Source organism: Brassica rapa, chromosome A05, assembly GCF_000309985.2.
Source record: "Brassica rapa cultivar Chiifu-401-42 chromosome A05, CAAS_Brap_v3.01, whole genome shotgun sequence".
Lineage (NCBI taxonomy): Eukaryota > Viridiplantae > Streptophyta > Magnoliopsida > Brassicales > Brassicaceae > Brassica > Brassica rapa.
In genome coordinates, this window is record NC_024799.2 from 639,561 (window position 1) to 650,074 (window position 10,514).

Here is a 10,514-nt window from a genome sequence, read left to right on the forward strand (position 1 = left end):
TCCCTTAAGCTGCTTCCAGAGTTGGCGGCGCGTGGAGGTGTGACCTGGGCTCCTGTTGCAGATCTGACCTCCGGTCCTCCAGATCTGAGGTCTCTACTGGTCTGCGACGTTGCGGTGGAGGCTACGGTTCAGTTGCTCTATCTTTGGTGTCTTGGTAAGGGCGTGTACTGTTTTGTCTTCGTCTATGGTGTATTGGAGCTCTCTCTAGCTCGATTGCAAGCTTAGCCAACGGCGGTGGAGCGTATCTCTGCTTGCGGTGTTGGCTTGTGGTAGGTTCAGTGGCGTGGTGTTGGCGTTGGTCGTCTATGGCTGCTCCGAGACGTCGCTGTGACCTCCCTCCTATCTGGACTCTCTCTTCCCGGTTCGTGTTCAGGACCAGTCCCCTGAAGCTTTGTCGACTGGCTTCTTTGGTCTTGCTCGTGTGGTTATATGGTCTCGATTGCCCGTTGTCACCGGTTGCAATCTCTGACAGTGATAAAGTTGTTCGCTTTAGGTTCTCTAAGGTGGCGTTTGGCGATGATGCTGAAAGCTCGAGTGGTCTGCGGGTCTTCTTGGTATTGTCGGTGGCTCCAAACGGTGTTGCGCACATCCCAGTACCGTGGCGTCCCCTTGGTTGCTCTCGGTAGTGTTAGCTTCACTAATACTTTTGCAGGTCTCCGAGCAGTTCTGTTTCATGTGCAGCAGCCTTCTCATTCCCGACTTTTGCGTACCGTTCTTGGTGTGGAGACTTTGTTTCTCTATGCCATCGATCGGTTGGGCGCTTTTGGAGATTACAGCGGGACATGGATCAATTTTCAATGGGTATGTGATCTATCTCCCTTCTTCGATAGCGTCTGTGCGTAATGTGGTGAAGGTTATAAGTTTCGAGGAGATCATCGAGATCTAGCTACTCCGGAGACGACACGGGAACTCCCGGCATCCGAGGAAACGAGGAGAACCTCACTTTTCCGTGGTTATCGTTGATGGTTGAGAACAGAAATCGATTTCTAATGTTTACTTAAAAACAGATTAGCGGAATGTGCCGGGTTTAGTGGGTGGGCGAAGCTAGTTGTTGTAATACGTAGACTTGGAAGCTTTTGTTTGAATCGAGCTTGTAACCGAAACCCGTCCGGTTTATTTATAATATATATTAAAAAAAAAAAAAAAAAACTATTTAATATTGAGATATATTATACAAGATTCTCAGGACAGTTTTTTTACCTAATTTTCTTTTTAAATAGAACACCGTTAGTTAAGTAGAGAGTATTATTTTATCTTTACTATTTTAAAGTTTTTTTTGGATAAAATTAAATATATTGAAAATACTGAAATCTCTAGTCATTTATTTTTTATCCTCAAATGATTTTTCAACATAATATAAAGGGTTATTAGTTTCAAGGGTGTATATTGTTTTATTATCAACTTCTATACACTTTCTGGTAAAATAATACGAATAATAATATATTTATTATTATTATTTTCTTAGAATATTCTTGATATGAAAAGATCCAGATTAATTTTGTAAAGGAAGGTACAGTTCACATATTGACATTTTTTCTGGGTATTCAAATAAATTCTAACGATGGTCTATATCTATGTAATCACACGATTAAGTGTAAACGTATACTTTCGAATCCATGTTGTTTAGCAATCCAAAGTTAAGTTACCATTAAATCCAGAGGTAGCTTGTATGCAAGGGGGTCACATGACCCGCATGGATTTTTTAAGAAAAAAAATCTACTTGTATTTTCTTTTTAAAATCTGATGAAATATTGAAAATTAAATTTATTAACACCTGTAACATGTAGTTATTATTAAATTGACCCCGGTAAAACAAAATGTTGTCTCCGCCACTGATTAAACCACTATCACCTGGTTACAAATAATAATATTAATTGTGCTAAAAACTAAAAGACGACCCATTATATACAGTTGTTTTTCCATTTGGTTCTAATTATAATAGTATAAATTATGCCAAACATCCTATTATCGAAGTACAAACTTCAAGTTTTTAGTGATACATTACTCGATATCGTGATTTTTTTGTTTACGACAATAGTAGAATATTATCATTTTAGGCAATTAGGTCTTGGCTACGTACGTATTTACACACTATAAAATGACAGATCATCCGTCCACTTCACATATTATTCCCCCACGATTTGCTCTACGTACTGTTCCCTTTAATTATTCACTTTTGTTTTGTGTTCTCTTTCGGATTTACCCAACAAATTATACATTCTGGACGGTCCTCTCGGCTCAGCCAATCCACCAATTCTCAACGGCAGAGCACAAAATCAACAAAGAAACGTCATTTATTTTGATAATCATTGTGTTAATCGTTGTGCTTTTTATATCTTTTGTATCTATATGTTTATATTTTAAAGACATCTTCTGATCATGCATGTATATGACCTTGATCTAGGCACGTAGGGAATTTAAATTCATATAAATTTCTCTCTTTCATATTGTTGAACATAGAAATAGTGTATCGTGTAAGTCTAGATTTATTCCCTTTATTCTTTTGGTTTATCTTATTACATGTTTGAAGGGACAATAAGGACTGATCAGATTAATGAGTTTAATTAACGCATTATTTCAAAAAAAAAAGAAGAAGAAGAAGATTAGATATATTGGTCCTGTTTCGAAAAAAGTAAAAGACATAATTGGTTTTTCGTACTACAGTTCTTCTGATTACAGGAATTTCAGCTCTTTGATTTGTGGAAACAATTGCTTCTTCCGTTTCAAGCAAATAAAGGAGAGGAAATTCCGATTTAAACATAGCCCGGATCGTCTCTTGGAACATTCCAAACAACCCAAAGTTGTACTCAGTGGCGGAGCCAATGTACAATCAAGGGGGTCAATTGACCCATGTCAATTTTTGAAAAAAAATATTTTACTTGTATTTCCAAAGAAAAATCTGATGAATTTAGCTTATTGACCCTTGCAAAATACATTTGTTATCACATTGACTCTTCTAAAATAAAATTCTGCCTCCGCCACTGGTTGTACTTATGGACACAGTTGGTCTTGTGATTTTGAGAGTTCTACATTCGAAATTAAAAATATAAAATATATTTATTTCGTTTTGATTTTCTAAAATTATTTTTGTTCATTTTTTAAAAACAAAGTTTAGTTTAAACTATTTATTTTTGGTTAAAGAAAAACAAAGTTGTAAGTTTCAGTAACATAGAATATATTTTCTTATTTAATTATAATATTAAATTTATTTATTTAATTATAATAAAAAATCTTTTGAATATATGTAACTATATTAATATATATAAAAATATTTTTTTTAAATGTGGGAGCCCCACAAAAATAGGGGGCCCAGTGAGATGTTTCACAAAACGTCCCTCAAACCCATTTCTTAAGGATTAGGTTAGGGGTATACAAAATATCCGTAAAATTTGATTCGATCCGATCCGAAAAAATTTGAATATCTGCAACTTTACGAATAAAAGTAAATATTAAATTCAATATCCGTAAAAACAGAGAAATCACAAATACTTATATTTACAAAAACGGATATCTGATCCAATCCGTTATACACATATATATAACTTATATATATTTTATAATTTTTATATTTCTATATAAGTTTTATAATATTTTTATTTACTAAATTAAGTATTTAGTTATGAAATTTTTATAAGTATGTCGTTTTCAAAATTTTGTAATGAAATATTCTTATTTTCTATTAAATTTTCTTTTCTTTTTTTTTATTTTTTTTTCAAAAGATAATTTTCTTTTTTTTACGGATCTAATCGGATATCCAGTAAACATATTAATTTTTCGGAAACCAAATATTTAAAAAGTTACGGATCGAATCGAATCAAAAAATTGATTATCCGTTCGGAGCAGAACAGATCACCGATATCCTTAAAAATTCTGGAAATCCAGTTTCGTAGATATATATATATATATCCAATCAAGGTTAAACAAATTTTTTAATCATTGTAAATAAATCCCAAATCTCTTTTTAAAAAGTGGGTATGTGAAAATATTGTTTTCTCAATGAGTTTTTTATTTTATTTTTAATTTTAAAATGTTACTATATTTCTATCAAATCAACGTTAGCTAATCTTTAAGTTGAGTTGAATATTTTCACACAATAAATATTAAACAAAGCCATGTAAAAGAGTATTCTAAGTGATATGAAACACGTGGATATCATATGAAAGGTCCATATTCTATAGAAACTATAGATTTGCCCTCTCGCCAGTCGCCATTAGAGAAAATGGAGTGTAGAGTCATGACATCTCACCATTAAGGCCTTAACAAATTTTGACGAAATTTACCAAACTCAGATTGCTTCCCATGCAAACTTTCTTCATCTTCCATGGAGTTTTTAATTTTGTTTTTCCATTTTATTTCGTTATCATTTGCCACCAAAATAATCACTGTGTATAATGTATTGAATAGTATACCAAAATTTTCTCTCTTATTTTATTCGCATTTACTCATCCAATCATTATAAAAAAAACATTAAATTCATCCATAGCGCTTAAAAGATGAAATCAAGACAAATGATCCACAACTTTGTCACATTTTCCGGTAATTCTTGTTTTTACATGTAAAACCATCTACATATACACGGTGATATTGCGTTGGAGAGAACTAGACATGGGATCCCAGCTAGACATATATAGTATATATTATGTTTTTTTTTTAGTATATATTATGTTATCCATAGTAAACATATACATTTTTCACGCAAGGTAGCTTTGCAAAACTAGCTTTTCTAAACAAAAAAAGTTTTATTAATTAATTTGATTGCTTGTATAATACAAGCATATTCATTTCATTTCCAGGAGGATTACTTATAAATAATTTATCTTCAAAATTTATCTCCATTCCATAATTAACCGGAAGTCAATAAAACTATGTGTTTTATCATCTATATATAATTCCTTAACATACTAGATACTAAGAATATCATTTTAAAAAGAAAAATCATAGTTTGGAATAGAATGAAAAATAATGGTGTGATCAAGTAAATATTTGAATATAGCGGTGCGTTGTTGGACAGACTTTTATGGGCGCGTCTCGTTGAGAATGTACATGTATATAACTATATATAATATGCATGTGATAAATTTACAACATCAACACCCGTTTGAACATGGCTTTTTGCGACGACATCAACTTGTAAGCCAAATAATTGACAAATGCATCAAAGAAACTACAATAATTAACGTGCCTATGGAAAAAAACACCAACTCTATATACGTAATGCTCCAAACCTACCTACGTAAAGATACGCATATCGACGTTTATATAAACTGAGGTTTCAAAATGATTAATTATAAACTAAGTTGGTGAAGTCACATATCGACGGTTTTAAAAATTTCACGCAGAATTAATTCAGTAATTTGTAAATACTTATTATACATGTCTGATGCGGCCAGTAAGTATCATGTATTTATAGCAATAGTTTTCCGTTTATAATCCATTAATTATATAAAATTTGTTTTATCGAAGTTATATTTAAGTATGTCCATTTTTTTGAATTGAAACCGATCCAAAAATATCTGACTCAAAAAACTACAAGTATCGATTTGAGTCCAAAATTCCTCTATCCAAAAGAACCAAAACAAATAAATGATCCTAATAGACTTGGATTCGAAAAATCCGATCTAAATAGACCTGACCCGATAAAAATCAATCTATACCGAACTAAAAAATATATATTTGATACTATGAATTCATGTGTTTTCTTTTCTATATTTTAATATTTAATTTTGTTTTAATAATTTTTGTTAATTATATTGATAAAACCTTTACAATTGTAGCTGCTATCTTAGTAAGAGTTTGATCAATCATGAATAATGGGGTTATGAGGTAATTTTTTTTTGTTTTATTCTTCTTATAACATTCTCAAGTAATATCATATTTAAATTTCTAGTTTCAATTATTAATAGTTTAATTTTGATTATTTTCAAAATTTTAGATAAATAAGATGGATTGCAGCTAAGTTTTGACGGGTTTTGGATAAGAAAACTGAATCGAACCAATTTATATCCAATTTTTTTGGGTATTTATAGCTACAAAATATTTGGAACCAAGCCAACGAGTCAGAAATCTCTCAAAACCAAACCAAATATATATAAATATTTAGATGAGTCTAGATCTATAAGACCCGAGAGACTCAGACCCGATGGAAACTAACCTGAACCCGAACTGAATATATGAACGCCTAACCTAGTTATAGTCATTAACATTATCTTGATATATGGTATCAAAATTATTTCTAAAAGTTGATTCAAAATATAATAAAAATAAAATTGAGAATTCAAAAGAAAAGGAAAACATGTTAACATACATAATTTTAGAAACATGTTTCATAACCTTTTTATTCATCTAGAATGACTACATTAAAAAAATATTTGGGTACTTTAACCTATATTTTTTTAATTGACTTCTGAATTTCTCAATTATGAGTTACAATATATAACCTTTGGATAATTTAACGTGAATGTTAAATAAAATCTAATTATACAAATGATAATCATGAGTTATTGGTTTTAGATTTCAAATATTTGTAAATGTATATCAGACGGATTCTAATCTATATTATTATATAAATTTGAAATTTGAAATAAGTAATATCAAATATGATCCCGATAAGCGTCATATCTATCAATTATATTTTGAAACATATGAAAAATACTTTAAAATTGAAAATAAAATTATTTTTAGTTTTTGTAGTTTTTATATTAATTAATTAGAATTTAAGAACTTTATAGCTCACCCGATGAACACATGATACACACACAAAAATCGGGTGCAATGTCATTATTCAGGCTAAGAACAATGATTAGAAGCATGGAATTCCGGAGTCGAAACAAAATGATTCTGGGTTCAGAAAATTGCAAAAGGGCCTCTTAACTAATCTTAACAAAGTCTAGTTCCAACCCACTGTTAATAATCGCATTAACAGTACTTAACTCCATTAACTTTGTTTTTAGTTAAGTTTCTACTTTCCACCCGATAAGTAAGTACACGTACTAAACTTTACAGTGTCTGTGATAACTGATAACTACGTGACTTTTGACGTCATCGTTACTTTGCAATAACCTCACCTTTACGTAACCTTCTTTGGTTTAAAATAACAGAAAATAAACTTTTGAAGTGAAGCGTTTAATCATAGATTTATAGGTGAACAAAGGCACATCTTCCAGCTGACAGGATGGAAACTTATTAACATTCCATATTCCGACTTTTTTGTAAGAAACATGTGTGCAGATAATTCGAGAGCTCATTTACAAACATCAATAAACTTGAAGAGAACAAAAAAGAAAAAGACGAATGCATTACTATTACGATGACTGTGGGTGTGAGTTGTTAATTTGTTTAAACGGAGCTTTTCTATATAGATTTTTAAGGTCGAGGGTCATCGTTAGGATGTGAGCTTGCTTCCTACAATCTAGTTGCTTATGGACCCTACTGTTTTTTTTCTCCTTCTGATAATTACATCACCTTTTTTTTTCTTTTCCATATTATTATTTATTTATTATATTCCTGATATTTACTCATCGCCATAGATATAAATAGATGGAGATAACAATTTCAAAATCTTTACATATCATGATTTTTAGTTACTTATTTCGATTGATGTTTTAATATTTTTTTAGTCATAGAAAAGAAGTAAATGGATGAAGATAGCATTCATATAATTGTACATTTGATTATATTAAGTTATTGAAAAAGACAAGTAAAATCAAAATCAGATCCGAGTTTTAATTTGTAAACTAATTAATTAATGAAAAAGACAAGTAAAAATAGCAAAAACTATAACAAAAGTTGATACAATAATTGAGAAAAAACAAAAGAATAATAACCATTAATTATTGAAAAGTGAAATGTGGAGCGAAAATATCATCGAAAGGCTTATATTTATGTTAGATTAATAAATAAATAAACGGAGAACTATAAAAAGTCGAATTTCATAATCGAGAAAAACAAAAAAAGTTGTACAAAGAGACACATGCGTTTACCTCATGCATCTTGTTCTTAGACAACAATATATATATTGGCTCATTCTCCGCTAGCTTTCTCATTCTCCAACTTTCGTATTGGTAGTTAAATAAACACTATATGCTCTGTTCTTTTATATATCTTGATTCTTGATTTAGTTAGCCTTGAAATCTGTTGATCATGATGTCCGAATCTATGAGCATATCAGTGAACGGACAATCTCAAGTGCCTCCTGGGTTTAGGTTTCACCCGACCGAGGAAGAGCTGCTGCAGTATTATCTCCGGAAGAAAGTCAATAGCATCAAGATCGATCTCGACGTTATTCGCGACGTTGATCTTAACAAGCTCGAGCCTTGGGATATTCAAGGTTTTTTTCCATAAATAAAATTAGTATTTTCGGTGTTTGATAAATAAATTGCTTGTGTGTTAATTTTCTCTCTTTCAATCAAAAAAAAAAAATTCTCTCTTTTCACAATCTCCCAATTCAATTTCTGAATTTGATAGAAGTTTTACTTTTATATAAATGGTAGTCTTGTTTATACTACTTTCGATACATGACATACCTCGTCATGTACCCTTTTACGAGAATATGACTAGAATACAAAGACTCTACACTTAGTCGTTGTTATTGCTTGTTTATATGATGAGATAGTTCATACACCCAAGATAGTCTTTGGTTAATTACATAATTTATGTTAAACATATTCTGATGGTTTTTGTCGTTCTGCAGAGATGTGTAAAATAGGAACAACGCCTCAAAACGACTGGTATTTCTTTAACCACAAGGACAAAAAATATCCGACAGGAACCAGAACTAACCGAGCTACGGCAGCCGGATTTTGGAAAGCAACGGGTCGTGACAAGATCATATATAGTAATGGCCGTAGGATCGGGATGAGAAAGACTCTTGTTTTTTACAAAGGTCGAGCTCCTCACGGCCAAAAATCTGATTGGATCATGCATGAGTATAGACTCGACGACAACATTATTTCCACTGAGGATGTCACGGTTCGTGAGGTATGTATCAATTTCATTACATTTATACGGGCTATATACATTGGTGACACAGTCAAGTTTCACTTTACATCACAGTCTCAATTTTTAATTTTTGATTATGAGCCACTGACCCTTAAAAGTTACTTCTACTAACACGTAATAATATTTTTCTATAAAGTATTGCGGTGATTTCATTTGAAAATTAGCATCAAAACTACATATTATAGAAATATATTCCTGTCTCTCAGATTTCACTATAATTATAAAGATATAATTATATAAATACATAAATATTTCATAAACAAAGTAAAAATACTATTTTAGTCTTTTGATGTTTAAACTAAAAAGAAAGCAGTCAAGATAACTATGGTACTCACTCGAATTGCAAGTGAAGTGATGAGGACCTAAAGGGATTAAGCAAGCTCTCTTGAAAACAAGATATAAAATATGAATTTCTCTGATATATGTTATTTTTATTGTGGAATATTTAAGGTGGTGACTATTATTGGGGAGGCATCGCAGGACGAAGGATGGGTGGTGTGTCGTATTTTCAAGAAAAAAAACCTTCACAAAACCTTAAGCAGTCCCATCGGAGGAGCTTCCCTTAGTGGCGGCGGAGACATGGCAAGGGCGACGTCCTCATCACAGATGTTCAACGATGATACTATTGAGCAATTCCTAGAAATTATGGGGCGATCTTGTAAAGAAGAGCTAAATCTAGACCCTTTCATGAAACTTCCAAACCTCGAGAGCCCTAACAGTCAAACAGTCAACAACAACTGCCACGTCAACTCTCCTGAAAATCATGACATCCACGTCAGCAACGTGGTCGACACTAGCTTCGTTACCAGCTGGGCCGCTTTGGACCGGCTTGTGGCCTCGCAGCTAAACGGACCCATATCATACTCAATGGCAACCGTCGATGAGAGCCGCGTTGATCAGGATCATCTCGCTTTCCCTAGCATAAACCGGTCCGGTTCGTACCACGCCGGTTTAATGCAAGAATATACACCAGAGATGGAGCTATGGAACACGACGACGTCCTCTCTATTATCATCATCTGACTCATTTCGCCACGTGTCTAACGGTAGTAGATAATGGAAATGGAGGGAAAGAGAGGCACACAGAGAAAGTCAATTTACATGTGTAGAAAGATATAATCATACCAAATAGTTGTTGAAACATTAAAAAGGAAAGTCAGATTTGTGATAATTACAGTGGTTATGTGAAATATATTGTAAAACAGATTATATAAAACTAAAGATTTTTAAAAGAGGACAAAAAAGATTTCAAAAAGGATAAATTTTGTTATAGATGGGGTTCGCATTATCTATCATGAATCAAAATGTCTTCCAGTTAGTTATTTTTTCTTATAATTTCCATGGTTTTGCTTCTAGAAGAAACAAATAAACATATTCCAAGAAACTATATAATTAAACCCATGATCATGGAAAGAATGTTTTAAACAAAAATTTGATGTCTTTTCCAGGAACTAGTTGTTGAAAAAGTAACCGAAAGACAACAAGTACTATACAGTTTTGTAGGGACATCGAACTACA

General features: G+C 32.0%; 1 protein-coding gene across 1 annotated transcript; it reads left to right on the forward strand.

Annotated features, from left to right (window-relative positions):
* Nucleotides 1-4,262: 4,262 nt before the first annotated feature.
* On the forward strand, nucleotides 4,263-10,268 carry LOC103866434 (NAC domain-containing protein 43). Its single transcript, XM_009144359.3, has 3 exons — nucleotides 4,263-8,326; nucleotides 8,690-8,976; nucleotides 9,448-10,268. Exons 1-3 carry the CDS (start codon nucleotides 8,140-8,142, stop codon nucleotides 10,051-10,053), a joined length of 1,080 nt encoding a protein of 359 aa, XP_009142607.1. The 5' UTR covers nucleotides 4,263-8,139; the 3' UTR covers nucleotides 10,054-10,268.
* Nucleotides 10,269-10,514: the final 246 nt, after the last annotated feature.